The following is a 20,108-nucleotide window of genomic DNA, read 5'->3' as shown; positions in this document are numbered from 1 at the left end:
TGTGGGGGGGGGGAACCGACCCATATTGGGGAGGATTCGATGGTTTTTGGTGTTGGAATAGAAAGAAAATTACATCAGAGCTCAATGGATATGGGGTCTATGGGGCTGGATGTGGGGTCTATGGGGCTGGATGGGGGGCTATGGGGCTGGATATGGGGTCTATGGGGCTGAATGTGGGGTCTATGGGGCAGGATGGGGGGCTATGGGGCTGGATCTGGGGTCTATGGGGCTGGATATGGGGTCTATGGGGCTGGATGGGGGGTCTATGGGGCTGGATGTGGGGTCTATGGGGCTGGATGGGGGGACTATGGGGCTGAATGGGGGGTCTATGGGGCTGGATATGGGGTCTATGGGGCTAGATATGGGGTCTATGGGGCTGGATGGGGGGTCTATGGGGCTGGATATGGGGTCTATGGGGCTGGATATGGGGTCTATGGGGCTAGATATGGGGTCTATGGGGCTGGATGGGGGGTCTATGGGGCTGGATATGGGGTCTGTGGGGCTGGATGTGGGGTCTATGGGGCTGGATGGGGGGCTATGGGGCTGGATATGGGGTCTATGGGGCTGGATGGGGGGGCTATGGGGCTGGATATGGGGTCTATAGGGCTGGATGGGGCGGCTGTGGGGCTGGATGAGGGGTCTATGGGGCTGGATGGGGGGTCTATGGGGCTGGATGGGGGGCTATGGGGCTGGATATGGGGTCTATGGGGCTGTATGGGGGGTCTATGGGGCTGGATATGGGGTCTATGGGGCTGGATGGGGGGGCTATGGGGCTGGATATGGGGTCTATGGGGCTGGATATAGGGGGTCTATGGGGCTGGATATGGGGTCTATGGGGCTGGATGGGGGGTCTATGGGGCTGGTTATGGGGGGGCTATGGGGCTGGATATGGGGGCTATGGGGCTGGATATGGGGTCTATGGGGCTGGTTATGGGGGGGGTACCCGGGGTGAGCACCACACCTCACTCATCTCCGGGTCCCTGTTGTTGATGGGGGGTGATGGGGGGGATTGGGGTCACCTGGATGGGGGGGGTATATTGGGATCACATCGATGGGGGGGTGGTGGTGGGGTATTAGGGTCATCTCAATGGAGGGGTGCTGGGGGGGGGTATTGGGGTCACCTGGATGGGGTGATGCTCAGGGGGGGTATTAGGGTCCCATCGATGGGGGAGGGGTATTAGGGTGACCTGGATGGGGGGGTATTGGGGTTACCTCAATAGGGGGGGTATTGGGGTCACTTCAATGGGGGGGTATTGGGGTTACTGTGTTCCCTTCAATGGGGGGGTATTGGGGTCCCATCCATGGGGGGGGTATTAGGGTCACTTCAATGGGGGGGTTATTGGGGTCACATCCATGGGGTGTATTGGGGTCCCATCCATGGGGCTATTGGGGTTCCATCCACGGGGCTATTGGGGTCCCATCCATGGGGCTATTGGGGTCCCATCCATGGGGGTATTGGGGTCCCTTCAATGGGGGTGTATTGGGGTCCCATCCATGGGGCTATTGGGGTCCCATCCATGGGGGGTATTGGGGTCCCATCCATGGGGCTATTGGGGTCACTGTGTTCCCTTCAATGGGGAGGTATTGGGGTCCCATCCATGGGGGGTATTGGGGTCCCATCCATGGGGTGTATTGGGGTCACTGTGCCCCCTTTGCAGCCTGGTGGGGGCTCATGAAGCCCCTTATTGCCCCCATCAGGCCGCCTCGCGCTGGGGGTCGCGCGGTGCCGCTCACTGGGGTCTCCCCCCTCAGCTCCATCTCGATGGTCATCACCACTTTGGGGGCTCGGGGGGCTCCGTCCCCATTTGGGGGGGGGGCTCTGGGGGCTGCCCCCCCTCCCTCTAACCGCTATTTCTTCTCTTTGCGTTGCTCCCCGCTCGATCCTTTGGCTTTTTTCTCCGCCGCCGCTTTGGATCCACGACCCGGATCCAACATGGCGTAAAGAACCGGAGCCTACGGGGATGGAAAAACCCCATTAAAACCCCATTAAAACCCCATTAAAACCCCACAGCCCCTATAGGGCGCCATTCACCCTATAGGGCACCATTCACCCTATAGGGCACCATTCATCCTATAGCGCACCATTCACCCTATAGGGCACCATTCACCCTATAGGGCACCATTCATCCTATAGGGCACCATTCACCCTATAGGGCGCCATTCACCCTATAGGGCACCATTCATCCTATAGGGCACCATTCACCCTATAGGGCACCATTCACCCTATAGGGCGCCATTCACCCTATAGGGCACCATTCACCCTATAGGGCGCCATTCACCCTATAGGGCACCATTCATCCTATAGGGCGCCATTCACCCTATAGGGCGCCATTCACCCTATAGGGCACCATTCATCCTATAGGGCACCATTCACCCTATAGGGCACCATTCACCCTATAGGGCGCCATTCACCCTATAGGGCACCATTAACCCTATAGGGCACCATTCATCCTATAGGGCGCCATTCACCCTATAGGGCACCATTCACCCTATAGGGCACCATTCACCCTATAGGGCGCCATTCACCCTATAGGGCACCATTCATCCTATAGGGCACCATTCATCCTATAGGTCCCATCCCATTCACCCTATAGGGCGCCATTCACCCTATAGGGCACCATTCATCCTATAGGGCGCCATTCACCCTATAGGGCACCATTCACCCTATAGGGCACCATTCACCCTATAGGGCACCATTCATCCTATAGGGCACCATTCATCCTATAGGGCACCATTCACCCTATAGGGCGCCATTCACCCTATAGGGCACCATTCATCCTATAGGGCGCCATTCACCCTATAGGGCACCATTCATCCTATAGGGCACCATTCACCCTATAGGGCACCATTCATCCTATAGGGGACCATTCACCCTATAGGGCACCATTCATCCTATAGGGCACCATTCACCCTATAGGGCGCCATTCACCCTATAGGGCACCATTCACCCTATAGGGCGCCATTCATCCTATAGGGCGCCATTCACCCTATAGGGCACCATTCATCCTATAGGGCACCATTCACCCTATAGGGCGCCATTCACCCTATAGGGCACCATTCACCCTATAGGGCGCCATTCACCCTATAGGGCACCATTCACCCTATAGGGCGCCATTCATCCTATAGGGTGCCATTCACCCTATAGGGCACCATTCATCCTATAGGGCACCATTCACCCTATAGGGCACCATTCATCCTATAGGGCGCCATTCACCCTATAGGGCACCATTCACCCTATAGGGCGCCATTCATCCTATAGGGCACCATTCACCCCATACATCCCCTATGTCCCTCCATCACCTGCCGGCTGCGCTTGGACGCGTCCTTGGCCGATCTCTGCAGCTTCCCCTTCTCCATAGCGCTACATGGACACAGACCCCATCAGGCCCCATCCATAAGACCCCCCCATGTTATAGGTATGGGGTGGGTTTGACCCTATAGGTGTTATAGGGCCGACTCACCTGAGCCGTCTCTGCAGCCCGGCCTGACGGCGCAGCCAGCAGGAACGGAGCAGGTAAAATGCAGCCACCAATAGGGCGACCAGCAACAGCACCACGGCAATGATGGAGCCCAGCACCACCCCATAGCGAGGGGGGACTGAGGGTATGGGGTCAGCAACGGGTGTGGGGGGATATGGGGGTATGGGATATGGGATATGGGATATGGGATATGGGGATATGGGGATATGGGGATATGGGATATGGGATATGGGATATGGGATATGGGGATATGGGATATGGGATATGGGATATGGGGATATGGGGATATGGGATATGGGATATGGGATATGGGATATGGGATATGGGGATATGGGATATGGGATATGGGATATGGGGATATGGGGATATGGGATATGGGATATGGGATATGGGGATATGGGATATGGGATATGGGATATGGGATATGGGGATATGGGGATATGTGGACATGGGGATATGGGGATATGGGGATATGGGGACATGGGGATATGGGATATGGGATATGGGGATATGGGATATGGGATATGGGATATGGGGATATGGGATATGGGATATGGGGATATGGGATATGGGGATATGGGGATATGGGGATATGGGATATGGGATATGGGGATATGGGGATATGGGGATATGGGATATGGGGATATGGGGATATGGGATATGGGATATGGGATATGGGGATATGGGATATGGGATATGGGATATGGGGATATGGGATATGGGGATATGGGATATGGGATATGGGATATGGGACATGGGGATATGGGGACATGGGGATATGGGATATGGGATATGGGATATGGGGATATGGGGATATGGGATATGGGATATGGGGATATGGGGATATGGGATATGGGATATGGGATATGGGGATATGGGATATGGGATATGGGGATATGGGGATATGGGATATGGGATATGGGATATGGGATATGGGGATATGGGGATATGGGATATGGGGATATGGGGATATGGGATATGGGATATGGGGACATGGGATATGGGGATATGGGATATGGGATATGGGATATGGGATATGGGATATGGGATATGGGGATATGGGGATATGGGATATGGGATATGGGATATGGGGATATGGGGATATGGTGATATGGGGATATGGGGTATGGGATATGGGATATGGGATATGGGGGATATGGGGATATGGGATATGGGATATGGGGATATGGGGTATGGGATATGGGATATGGGATAATATGGGGATATGGGATATGGAGGGATATGGGATATGGGGATATGGGGATATGGGATATGGGGATATGGGGATATGGGATATGGGATATGGGGATATGGGGATATGGGGATATGGGTATATGGGGATATGGGATATGGGATATGGGGATATGGGGATATGGATATGGGATATGGGGATATGGGATATGGGGATATGGGATATGGGATATGGGATATGGGGATATGGGGATATGGGGATATGGGATATGGGGATATGGGATATGGGTATATGGATATGGGATATGGGATATGGGGATATGGGGATATGGGATATGGGATATGGGATATGGGATATGGGGGATATGGGGATATGGATATGGGGATATGGGATATGGGATATGGGCTATGGGATTATGGGATATGGGGATATGGGATATGGGGATATGGGATATGGGATATGGGGATATGGGGATATGGGGATATGGGATATGGGGATATGGGGATATGGGATATGGGGATATGGGATATGGGGATATAGGGATATGGGATATGGGATATGGGGATATGGGATATGGGATATGGGGATATGGGATATGGGATATGGGATATGGGGATATGGGGATATGGGATATGGGATATGGGGATATGGGATATGGGTATATGGGATATGGGATATGGGATATGGGGATATGGGGATATGGGATATGGGGATATGGGATATGGGATATGGGACATGGGGATATGGGGACATGGGGATATGGGATATGGGATATGGGATATGGGACATGGGGATATGGGATATGGGATATGGGGATATGGGATATGGGGATATGGGGATATGGGATATGGGGATATGGGGATATGGGATATGGGATATGGGGATATGGGATATGGGATATGGGGATATGAGATATGGGATATGGGATATGGGGATATGGGATATGGGATATGGGATATGGGATATGGGATATGGGGATATGGGATATGGGGATATGGGATATGGGATATGGGGATATGGGATATGGGATATGGGGTATGGGATATGGGGATATGGGATATGGGATATGGGGATAGGGGATATGGGATATGGGATATGGGGATATGGGGATATGGGATATGGGATATGGGGTATGGGGATATGGGATATGGGGATATGGGATATGGGGATATGGGATATGGGATATGGGGATATGGGATATGGGGATATGGGGATATGGGATATGGGGATATGGGATATGGGATATGGGGATATGGGATATGGGGATATGGGGATATGGGATATGGGATATGGGGACATGGGATATGGGGATATGGGATATGGGATATGGGGATGTGGGATATGGGATATGGGGATATGGGGTATGGGATATGGGATATGGGATATGGGGATATGGGGATATGGGATATGGGATATGGATATGGGGATATGGGGATATGGTGATATGGGGATATGGGGTATGGGATATGGGATATGGGATATGGGATATGGGGATATGGGATATGGGATATGGGGATATGGGGTATGGGATATGGGATATGGGATATGGGATATGGGGATATGGGGTATGGGGATATGGGATATGGGATATGGGATATGGGATATGGGGATATGGGGATATGGGATATGGGATATGGGGATATGGGATATGGGATATGGGGATATGGGGATATGGGGATATGGGATATGGGATATGGGGATATGGGGATATGGGATATGGGGATATGGGGATATGGGATATGGGATATGGGGATATGGGATATGGGATATGGGGATATGGGGTATGGGATATGGGATATGGGATATGGGGATATGGGGTATGGGGATATGGGATATGGGATATGGGATATGGGATATGGGGATATGGGGATATGGGATATGGGATATGGGGATATGGGATATGGGATATGGGGATATGGGGATATGGGGATATGGGATATGGGATATGGGGATATGGGATATGGGATATGGGGATATGGGGATATGGGATATGGGATATGGGGATATGGGGATATGGGGATATGGGATATGGGGGTATGGGATATGGGGATATGGGGATATGGGGATATGGGATATGGGGATATGGGGATATGGGATATGGGACATGGGGATATGGGATATGGGATATGGGGATATGGGATATGGGATATGGGATATGGGGATATGGGGATATGGGATATGGGGATATGGGGATATGGGATATGGGATATGGGATATGGGGATATGGGGATATGGGGATATGGGATATGGGATATGGGATATGGGATATGGGATATGGGGATATGGGGATATGGGATATGGGGATATGGGATATGGGGATATAGGGATATGGGATATGGGATATGGGGATATGGGATATGGGATATGGGGATATGGGATATGGGATATGGGATATGGGGATATGGGGATATGGGATATGGGATATGGGGATATGGGATATGGGTATATGGGATATGGGATATGGGATATGGGGATATGGGGATATGGGATATGGGGATATGGGATATGGGATATGGGACATGGGGATATGGGGACATGGGGATATGGGATATGGGATATGGGATATGGGACATGGGGATATGGGATATGGGATATGGGGATATGGGATATGGGGATATGGGGATATGGGATATGGGGATATGGGGATATGGGATATGGGATATGGGGATATGGGATATGGGATATGGGGATATGAGATATGGGATATGGGATATGGGGATATGGGATATGGGATATGGGATATGGGATATGGGATATGGGGATATGGGATATGGGGATATGGGATATGGGATATGGGGATATGGGATATGGGATATGGGGTATGGGATATGGGGATATGGGATATGGGATATGGGGATAGGGGATATGGGATATGGGATATGGGGATATGGGGATATGGGATATGGGATATGGGGTATGGGGATATGGGATATGGGGATATGGGATATGGGGATATGGGATATGGGATATGGGGATATGGGATATGGGGATATGGGGATATGGGATATGGGGATATGGGATATGGGATATGGGGATATGGGATATGGGGATATGGGGATATGGGATATGGGATATGGGGACATGGGATATGGGGATATGGGATATGGGATATGGGGATGTGGGATATGGGATATGGGGATATGGGGTATGGGATATGGGATATGGGATATGGGGATATGGGGATATGGGATATGGGATATGGGATATGGGGATATGGGGATATGGTGATATGGGGATATGGGGTATGGGATATGGGATATGGGATATGGGATATGGGGATATGGGATATGGGATATGGGGATATGGGGTATGGGATATGGGATATGGGATATGGGATATGGGGATATGGGGTATGGGGATATGGGATATGGGATATGGGATATGGGATATGGGGATATGGGGATATGGGATATGGGATATGGGGATATGGGATATGGGATATGGGGATATGGGGATATGGGGATATGGGATATGGGATATGGGGATATGGGGATATGGGATATGGGGATATGGGGATATGGGATATGGGATATGGGGATATGGGGATATGGGGATATGGGATATGGGATATGGGGATATGGGATATGGGATATGGGATATGGGGGTATGGGATATGGGATATGGGATATGGGATATGGGGATATGGGGATATGGGGATATGGGATATGGGGATATGGGATATGGGATATGGGGATATGGGATATGGGGATATGGGATATGGGATATGGGGATATGGGGATATGGGGATATGGGATATGGGATATGGGGATATGGGATATGGGATATGGGGATATGGGGATATGGGATATGGGATATGGGGATATGGGGATATGGGGATATGGGATATGGGGGTATGGGATATGGGGATATGGGGATATGGGGATATGGGATATGGGGATATGGGGATATGGGATATGGGACATGGGGATATGGGATATGGGATATGGGGATATGGGATATGGGATATGGGGATATGGGGATATGGGGATATGGGATATGGGGATATGGGGATATGGGATATGGGATATGGGATATGGGGATATGGGGATATGGGGATATGGGATATGGGATATGGGATATGGGATATGGGATATGGGGATATGGGGATATGGGATATGGGGATATGGGATATGGGGATATAGGGATATGGGATATGGGATATGGGGATATGGGATATGGGATATGGGGATATGGGATATGGGATATGGGATATGGGGATATGGGGATATGGGATATGGGATATGGGGATATGGGGATATGGGATATGGGGATATGGGGATATGGGATATGGGGATATGGGGATATGGGATATGGGATATGGGATATGGGATATGGGATATGGGGATATGGGGATATGGGATATGGGGATATGGGGATATGGGATATGGGATATGGGATATGGGATATGGGGATATGGGGATATGGGATATGGGATATGGGGATATGGGATATGGGTATATGGGATATGGGATATGGGATATGGGGATATGGGGATATGGGATATGGGGATATGGGATATGGGATATGGGATATGGGATATGGGACATGGGGATATGGGGACATGGGGATATGGGATATGGGATATGGGATATGGGACATGGGGATATGGGATATGGGATATGGGGATATGGGATATGGGGATATGGGGATATGGGATATGGGATATGGGGATATGGGATATGGGATATGGGGATATGAGATATGGGATATGGGATATGGGGATATGGGATATGGGATATGGGATATGGGATATGGGATATGGGGATATGGGGATATGGGATATGGGGATATGGGATATGGGGATATGGGATATGGGATATGGGACATGGGGATATGGGGATATGGGGACATGGGGATATGGGATATGGGATATGGGATATGGGGATATGGGGATATGGGATATGGGATATGGGATATGGGGATATGGGGATATGGGATATGGGGATATGGGATATGGGGATATGGGGATATGGGATATGGGGACATGGGGATATGGGATATGGGATATGGGATATGGGGATATGGGGATATGGGATATGGGATATGGGATATGGGGATATGGGGATATGGGGATATGGGATATGGGGATTTGGGGATATGGGATATGGGGATATGGGGATATGGGATATGGGATATGGGATATGGGGATATGGGATATGGGGATATGGGGATATGGGATATGGGATATGGGGATATGGGGATATGGGGATATGGGGTATGGGATATGGGATATGGGTATATGGGGACATGGGGATATGGGATATGGGATATGGGGATATGGGATATGGGATATGGGATATGGGGATATGGGGATATGGGATATGGGATATGGGGATATGGGGATATGGGATATGGGGATATGGGATATGGGATATGGGGATATGGGATATGGGATATGGGATATGGGGATATGGGGATATGGGATATGGGATATGGGGATATGGGGACATGGGGATATGGGATATGGGGATATGGGGATATGGGGACATGGGATATGGGGACATGGGGATATGGGATATGGGGATATGGGGATATGGGGATATGGGATATGGGGATATGGGGACATGGGGATATGGGATATGGGGACATGGGGATATGGGGATATGAGGCGGGGAGAGCAGGGTGGGGATGGGGGCTGTGATGTGGGGATGGAGACTATGGTATGGGGATGGGGACAGCAATATGGGTACATGGATGGGGTGGGGATGGGGATGTGGGCATGGGGACCATGATATGGGGATGGGGGCTGTGATGTGGGTATGGGGGTATGGGGACCATGGTATGGGGATGGGGACCATGATATGGGGACATGGATGGGGTGGGGACATGGGTGGGGATGGGGTTTACACTATAGGGATGGGGACAGTATTATGGGGACATGGATGGGGGGAGACATGGTGGGGATGGTGATAACAATATGGGGATGGGGGCTGTGATATGAGGATGGGGATGTGGGGACATGGATAGGGTGGGGACAGCAATATGGGGATGGGGGCTGTGATGGGGGTATGGGGACCATGATATGGGGATGGGGACAGTAACATGGGGATTGGGATGTGGGGTTGGGAATGGGGATGTGGATGGGGATAGGGACCATGATATGGGGACATGGATGGGGTGGGGACATGGGTGGGGATGGTGATAACAATATGGGGATGGGGACTGGGATGTGGGGTTGGGGATGGGGTGGGGATATGGGTGGGGATGGGGATAACAATATGGGGATGGGGACATGGGGATAGGGACAATGATATGGGGATGGGGTGGGAATGGGGACCATGATATAGGGATGGGGCCAGCAATATGGGGACATAGATGGGGATGGGGATAACAATATGGGGACGTGGATGGGGTGAGGACATGGATGGGGTGGGGACAGCAATGTGGGGATGGGGGCTGTGATGTGGGGATGGGAGGATGGGGGCTGTGGTATGGGGATGGGGACAGTGATATGGGGACACGGGTGGGGATGGGGATAACAATATGGGGATGGGGACTGGGATGTGGGGATGGGGACAATGATATAGGGATGGGGACAGCAATATGGGGACATGGATGGGGACAGCGATATGGGGATGGGGACAGCGATATGGGGATGGGGACAGCGATATGGGGACATGGATGGGGACAGCGATATGGGGATGGGGACAGCGCTATGGGGGTGGCAATGGGGTGGTGGGTTCCATACCCTTCTCTAGGACATAGAGTGTGACCTGCGAGGATTTCCCCACGATGTCGGGAGGGTTCTTGACGTCGCAGGTGAAGGTTCCGTTGTCGGTGTAGTCCAGGTTGTGGATGACGATGGAGCCGTCCTTACGCCGCGGGTTTCCCACCCACTCCATGCGCTCCTTGAAGGTCCCCACGTCATCGATGTAGGGCTGGCCCTTGGCGTAGTGGAATATCTGGGGGGGGAGGGAATATGGGGAGGGGTGGGTCAGTGTTTGGGTCGATGTTTGGGTCAAGGTTTGGGTCAATGTTGGGTCAATGTTGGGTCAATGTTTGGGTCAATGTTGGGTCAAATATTGGGTCAATGTTTGGGTCAATGTTGGGTCAGTGTTTGGGTCAATGTTTGGGTCAATGTTTGGGTCAATGTTGGGTCAATGTTGGGTCAATGTTTGGGTCAATGTTGGGTCAATGTTGGGTCAATGTTTGGGTCAATGTTGGGGTCAATGTTGGGTCAATGTTGGGTCAATGTTGGGTCAATGTTGGGTCAGTGTTTGGGTCAATGTTGGTTCAATGTTTGGGTCAATGTTGGGTCAATGTTTGGGTCAATATTGAGTCAATGTTTGGGTCAATGTTGGGTCAATGTTTGGGTCAATGTTGGGTCAAGGTTTGGGTCAATGTTTGGGTCAATGTTGGGTCAATGTTGGTTCAATGTTTGGGTCAATGTTGGGTCAATGTTTGGGTCAATGTTGGGTCAATGTTTGGGTCAATGTTGGGTCAATGTTGGGTCAAGTTTTGGGTTCAATGTTGGGTCAATGTTGGGTCAATGTTGGGTCAATGTTTGGGTCAATTTTGGGGTCAATGTTTGGGTCCTGGTTCGGGTCAAGGTTTGGGTCAAGGTTTGGGTCAATTTTGGGGTAATTTTGGGGTCAATGTTTGGGTCAATGTTGAGTCAATGTTGGGTCATGGTTTGGGTCAATATTGGGTCAATTTTGGGGTCAATGTTTGGGTCCTGGTTCGGGTCAAGGTTTGGGTCCCGGTTCGGGTCCTTACAGAGATGCTGTCCCTGCTGCCCTCGGCCTGGAAGTGCCACGTGATGGAGATGTCCTCTGAGATCCACTCGCTGGACCAGAAGCTGCAGGACAGGGTGACGTGGGAGCCCACGGTGCCGTAAACCTCCCGCGGGGTGTACACGTGGATGGCCAACGTGGGGGACAACCCTGCCAGGGACGGAGCTGTCAGCACCATGGGACGCCAACATGGCACCGGTAGAGCCACCAACACCATTGGGTCAATAGAATGGCACCAGTAGAGTTATACTGTCCCATGGAGACACCAGTATGGCACTGGTAGAGCCACATTACCCCATGGGGATACCAGTATGGCATGGGTAGAGTCACAGTGCCCTAAAGGGACACCAGTATGGCATGGGTAGAGCCACCAACACCATTGGGTCAACAGCATGGCACCAGTAGAGCCAGACATACACCAACATGGAATGGGTAGAGCCACAATATCCCATAGGGACACCAGTATGGTATGGGTAGAGCCACAGTGCCCTATAGGGATACCAGTATGGTATGGGTAGAGCCACAGTGCCCTATAGGGATACCAGTATGGTATGGGTAGAGCCACCAACACCATTGGGTCAACAGCATGGGACCATTAAAGCCACAGTGTCCCCTGGGGACACCAGTACGGCACCAGTTAAACCATTATCCCCATGGGGCCAACAGCATGGCACCAACCAATTGACCAGCCCCATAGGGACACCCACTGCCCCATAGGGATACACACCAGCCCCATATGGACACCCACCAGCCCCATAGGGATACCCACTGCCCCATATGGACACCCACCGCCCCATATAGACACCCACCAGCCCCATAGTGATACCCACCAGCCCCATATAGACACCCACCAGCCCCATAGGGATACCCACCAGCCCCATAGGGACACCAACCAGCCCCATAGGGATGCCCACCAGCCCCATATAGACACCCACCAGCCCCATAGGGACACCCACCAGCCCCATATAGACACCCACCACCCCATAGGGACACCCACCAGCCCCATATGGACACCCACCACCCCATAGGGACACCCACCAGCCCCACAGGGATACACACCAGCCCCATATGGACACCCACCAGCCCCATAGTGACACCCACCAACTCCATATGGACACCCACCAGCCCTATAGGGACACCCACCAACCCCATAGGGACACCCACCAGCCCCATAGGGATGCCCACCAGCCCCATATAGACACCCACCAGCCCCATAGGGATACCCACCAGCCCCATAGGGACACCAACCAGCCCCATAGGGATGCCCACCAGCCCCATATAGACACCCACCAGCCCCATAGGGACACCCACCAGCCCCATATAGACACCCACCACCCCATAGGGACACCCACCAGCCCCATATGGACACCCACCACCCCATAGGGACACCCACCAGCCCCATATGGACACCCACCAGCCCTATAGGGACACCCACCAACCCCATAGGGACACCCACCACCCCACAGGGACACCCACCAGCCCCATAGGGACATCAACCAGCCCTATAGGGATACCCACCAGCCCCAGAGGGACACCCACCAATCCCATAAGGACAACCACCAGCCCCAGAGGGACACCAACCAGCCCTATAGGGATACCCACCACCCCATATAGACACCCACCAGCCCCATATGGACACCAGCTGCTCTGTGCCCCCATGTCGGCCCCACGCCAACATCCCCAAGTGCCACCAAAGGGCTTTTGTTGTAGGGGACAATGGCTGTTTGTTGTGGTGGCCATGGGGCCCCATGAGCCCTGTGGGATGTTCTGCACTTTGTAGGTTCTATAATCCCATGATCCCATGATCCTACAGCCCCATGATCTGATGATCCTATAGTGCTATGATTCCATGACCCTATATGATCCTATGATCCTCTTATCACAGCCCTCTATGTTTCTATGAGTCTTCTGTGATCCTACAGTTCCACAACCCTACAGACCTGCAACCCTATAATTCCATACGACCCTACAGATCTGCAACCCTATAATTCCATATGACCCTACAGACCTGCAACCCTATAATTCCATATGACCCTACAGATCTGCAACCCTATAATTCCATATGACCCTACAGATCTGCAGCCCTACGATCCCATGATCCTATCATTCTACAACTCTATGTTTCTGTGACTCTACCATCCTATAAATCCACAATCCAAGTCCACGATCCCATAGCTCTACAACCCTACAGTCCCACCATCCTACAGATCTACAGTCCTGCAGCTCCATGATCCTACAGCTCCACCATCCTACAACCAATAATCCTACATCTCCATGGTCCTACAACTCCAAGACCCTTCATCCCTACGATCCCACACCTCCACAATCCCACACCTCCATGATCCTTCATCCCCACAATCCTACATCTCCAACACCCTTTATCCCCACAATCCTATAACTTCATGATCCCAAACTTCCAAGATCCCACATCTCCAAGACCCTTCATCTCCATGATCCTACATCTCAATGATCCTACACCTCCAAGGCCCTTTATCCTCATGATCCCACACCTTCATGACCCCACACCTCCATGACCACACACCTCCATGATCCTACATCTCCAAGACCCTTCATCCCCATGATCCTACATCGTCACAGTCCTACATCCCCATGATCCTACATCCCCATGACCCTACATCTCCAAGACCCTATATCCCTATGATCCCACACCTTCATGATCCCACACTTCCATGATCCTACATCCCCATGATCCTACATCTCTATAGTCCTACAACTCCAAGACCCCATATCCCCACGATCCCATGTCCCTACAATCCCACACCTCCATGATCCTATGTCTCCACGGTCCTATAACTTCACCCCTGTGATCCTACATTCCCACGATCCTACATCTCCATGATCCTACATCTCCATGATCCTACATCTCCAAGACCCTTCATCCCCACAATCCCACGCCTCCATGATCCTATATCCCCACGATCCTACGTCTCCATGATCCTACAACTCCAAGACCCTATATCCCTACGATCCCACAACTTCATGATCCCACACCTTCATGATCCTACAACTCCAAGACCCTTCATCCCCACGATCCCACAACTTCGTAACCCCATATGTCCATGATCCCACACCTCCATAATCCTACATCCCCGTGATCCTACATCACCAAGACCTGTCATCCCCACAATCCCACACCTTCATGATCCTACAACCCCAAAACCCTTCATCTTCATAATCCCACACTTCCAAGATCCTACATCCCCACAATCCTACATCTCCATGATCCTACATCCCCAAGACCCTTTATCCCCGTGATCCCACACCTTCATGATCTTACACCTCCAAGACCCTTCATCCCTATGATCCCACACCTCTATGATCCTACATCCCCACGATCCTACAACTCCAAGACTCTTCATCCCCACAATCCTACATCTCCAAGACCCCATACCCCCATGATCCTACACCTCCATAATCCTATAACTCCAAGATCCTTCATCCCCACAATCCCACACCTCCATGATCCTATATCCCCATGATCCTACATCTCCAAGACCCTTTATCCCCACGATCCTATATCCCCACAGTCCTACATCCCCACGATCCCACACCTCCATGATCCTATATCCCCATGATCCTACATCTCCAAGACCCTTCATTCCCACGATCCTACACCTCTATGATCCAACATCCCCACGATCCTACGTCTCCATGATCCTACAACTCCAAGACCCTTCATCCCCATGATCCTACATCTCCAAGACCCTTTATCCCCGTGATCCCACACCTCCATGATCCTATATCCCCATGATCCTGCAACTCCAAGACCCTTTATCCCTATGATCCCACACCATCATGATCCTACACCCCCAAGACCCTCCATCCCCCCACTCCCACCCCTCCACCACCCAACTCCAACCTCAACACCGACCAATGGCCCCCACCCCACACAGACCCCACCACCTCCATCACCCCCCATTGCCCCACTGCCCCCCATCCCCACATCCCCATACCCCATATCCATATGTCGCTATACCCATATATCCCCATGTCCCTCTCTATCCCCATGTTCCCATTCCCCCATATCTGTGTGTCCCCATACCCCATATCCATGTATCCCTATATCCCTCTGTCCCCATGTCCCCATACCCCATATCCGTGTATCCCTATATCTCTCTGTCCCCACATCCATGTGTCCCCACATCCCTGTACCCCCATATCCATGTGTCCCCATACCCCATATCCATGTATCCCTATATCCCTCTGTCCCCATATCAATGTGTCCCCACATCCCTATACCCCCATATCCATGTGTCCCCACATCCCTATACCCCCATATCCATGTGTCCCCATACCCCATATCCATGTATCCCTATATCTCTCTGTCCCCACATCCCTATACCCCCATATCCATGTGTCCCCATACCCCATATCCCCCCCCATCCCCACCCCGTCCCCTCTCACCCATCACCACCATCATCCCAGCCATGAGGAGGAGGCGGCCATCGCTGTTGGCACCCGGCGCCATCTTGGTGCTGCCAGAGGGATCGGGGAGGGCGGGTTGTGGGGTTTAAGGCCCAGCAGGATCCTGTGGGGTCAATGGGAAACCAATGGGAGGAGGGGAGAGGGGCGGATGGGACCCTCCCATGGGGGGGTGGGGGGGATATGGGGACAGGGGACATTTTGTTTTGGGGTTGGGAGAGGAGGGGAAGGAACGCGGAGGGTGGGGGGGGGGACATAGAGGGCTTTGTCAGGCTGCATTCCCGGCCCTATGGGGGCGGGTGGGGAGGAATGTGGATGTGGGGATGGGGGGGATGGAGGGATATGGGGTGAGGGGATGGGGGGATATGGGGATACATGGGGATGGAGGGATATGGGGATACATGGGGATGGGGGGATATGGGGTGAGGGGATGGGGGGATATGGGGTGTGGGGATGGAGGGATATGGGTGTGGGGATGGGGGGATATGGGGATACATGGGGATGGGGGGATATGGGGTGAGGGGATGGGGGGATATGGGGATACATGGGGATGGGGGGATATGGGGATACATGGGAATGGGGGGATATGGGGTGTGGGGATGGAGGGATATGGGGATACATGGAGATGGGGGGATATGGGGTGAGGGGATGGGGGGATATGGGGATACATGGGGATGGGGGGATATGGGGTGAGGGGATGGGGGGATATGGGGTGTGGGGATGGAGGGATATGGGTGTGGGGATGGGGGATGGAGGGATATGGGGATACATGGGGATGGGGGGGATATGGGGTGAGGGGATGGGGGGATATGGGGATACATGGGGATGGGGGGATATGGGGATACGTGGGGATGGGGGGATATGGGGTGTGGGGATGGGGGGGATATGGGGATACATGGGGATGGAGGGATATGGGGATACATGGGGATGGAGGGATATGGGGTGAGGGGATGGGGGGATATGGGGATACATGGGGATGGGGGGATATGGGGATACATGGGGATGGGGGGATATGGGGTGTGGGGATGGAGGGATATGGGGATACATGGGGATGGAGGGATATGGGGTGTGGGGATGGGGGGATATGGGGATACATAGGGATGGAGGGATATGGGGTGTGGGGATGGGGGGATATGGGGATACATAGGGATGGAGGGATATGGGGTGAGGGGATGGAGGGATATGGGGTGAGGGGATGGGGGGATATGGGGATACATGGGGATGGGGGGATATGGGGATACATGGGGATGGAGGGATATGGGGATACATGGGGATGGAGGGATATGGGGTGTGGGGATGGGGGGATATGGGGATACATGGGGATGGAGGGATATGGGGTGTGGGGATGGGGGGATATGGGGATACATGGGGATGGGGGGATATGGGGTGTGGGGATGGGGGGATATGGGGATACATGGGGATGGAGGGATATGGGGTGAGGGGATGGGGGGATATGGGGATACATGGGGATGGAGGGATATGGGGTGAGGGGATGGGGGGATATGGAGATACATGGGGATGGGGGGATATGGGGATACATGGGGATGGAGGGATATGGGGTGTGGGGATGGAGGGATATGGGGATACATGGAGATGGGGGGATATGGGGTGAGGGGATGGGGGGATATGGGGATACATGGGGATGGGGGGATATGGGGTGAGGGGATGGGGGGATATGGGGTGTGGGGATGGAGGGATATGGGTGTGGGGATGGGGGATGGAGGGATATGGGGATACATGGGGATGGGGGGGATATGGGGTGAGGGGATGGGGGGATATGGGGATACATGGGGATGGGGGGATATGGGGATACGTGGGGATGGGGGGATATGGGGATACATGGGGATGGAGGGATATGGGGTGAGGGGATGGGGGGATATGGGGTGTGGGGATGGGGGGGATATGGGGATACATGGGGATGGAGGGATATGGGGATACATGGGGATGGAGGGATATGGGGTGAGGGGATGGGGGGATATGGGGATACATGGGGATGGGGGGATATGGGGATACATGGGGATGGGGGGATATGGGGATACATGGGGATGGGGGGATATGGGGTGTGGGGATGGAGGGATATGGGGATACATGGGGATGGAGGGATATGGGGTGTGGGGATGGGGGGATATGGGGATACATAGGGATGGAGGGATATGGGGTGTGGGGATGGGGGGATATGGGGATACATGGGGATGGAGGGATATGGGGTGAGGGGATGGAGGGATATGGGGTGAGGGGATGGGGGGATATGGGGATACATGGGGATGGAGGGATATGGGGATACATGGGGATGGAGGGATATGGGGATACATGGGGATGGAGGGATATGGGGTGTGGGGATGGGGGGATATGGGGATACATGGGGATGGAGGGATATGGGGTGTGGGGATGGGGGGATATGGGGATACATGGGGATGGGGGGATATGGGGTGTGGGGATGGGGGGATATGGGGATACATGGGGATGGAGGGATATGGGGTGAGGGGATGGGGGGATATGGGGATACATGGGGATGGAGGGATATGGGGTGAGGGGATGGGGGGATATGGAGATACATGGGGATGGGGGGATATGGGGATACATGGGGATGGAGGGATATGGGGTGAGGGGATGGGGGGATATGGGGATACATGGGGATGGGGGGATATGGGGTGTGGGGATGGGGGGATATGGGGAGTATATGGATATGAGGTATGGGGACGTGGGGATGGGGGAGATGGAGGGATATGGGGTGTGGGGATGGGGGGATACATGGGTGTGGGGTATGGGGATATGGGGGTATACGGATATGGGGGTATGGGGACGTGGGGATGGGGGGATGGAGGGATATAGGGATACATGGGGATGGGGTATGGGGATGTGGGGATATATGGATATGGGGTGAGGGGATATGGGATATGGGGTATGGGGACACATGGGTATGGGGTGTGGGGATAACGGATATGGGGGTATGGGGATGTGGGGACAGAGGGATGTGGGGACATGGGGATAGAGGGACATGGGGATACATGGGTATAGGGACACATGGATATTGGGGTATGGGGATGTGGGGATGAGGGGATGGAGGGATGTGGGGATACATGGGTGTGGGCTGTGGGGATATGGGGGGTATATGGATATGGGGGTATAAGCATACATGGATATGGGGGTATAGGGATGTGGGGATATATGGATATGGGGGTATAGGGATACATGGATATGGGTGTATGGGGGAGTGGGGATATATGGATATGGGGGTATGGGGTATGGGGATACATGGAT

General features: G+C 52.9%; 1 protein-coding gene across 3 annotated transcripts in view; it reads right to left on the bottom strand.

Annotated features, from left to right (window-relative positions):
- Positions 1-231: 231 nt before the first annotated feature.
- Positions 232-20,108, bottom strand: part of MPZ (myelin protein zero) — a 26,328-nt gene continuing 6,451 nt past the window's right edge. The window contains exons 2-7 of one of the 3 annotated variants that reach the window (XM_085524654.1): positions 16,830-16,953; positions 12,388-12,554; positions 11,360-11,573; positions 3,462-3,597; positions 3,301-3,361; positions 232-1,953 (exon numbers count right to left, since the gene is read on the bottom strand). In XM_085524654.1, coding sequence (XP_085380780.1) covers positions 1,849-1,953; positions 3,301-3,361; positions 3,462-3,597; positions 11,360-11,573; positions 12,388-12,554; positions 16,830-16,893 — 747 coding nt within the window. In that variant the 5' untranslated portion in view covers positions 16,894-16,953 and the 3' untranslated portion in view covers positions 232-1,848. The remainder of the gene's footprint in view (positions 1,954-3,300; positions 3,362-3,461; positions 3,598-11,359; positions 11,574-12,387; positions 12,555-16,829; positions 16,954-20,108) is intronic. The other 2 variants (XM_085524655.1, XM_085524653.1) reach the window with 2 other exon arrangements.

The sequence above is a fragment of the Coturnix japonica genome, chromosome 27 (assembly GCF_054131305.1).
Source record: "Coturnix japonica strain WE chromosome 27, WE-NBRP24, whole genome shotgun sequence".
In the NCBI taxonomy this organism is placed as follows: Eukaryota; Metazoa; Chordata; class Aves; order Galliformes; family Phasianidae; genus Coturnix; species Coturnix japonica.
Note: the sequence above shows the minus strand (reverse complement) of the source record. Positions and strands in the feature narration are given on the sequence as shown.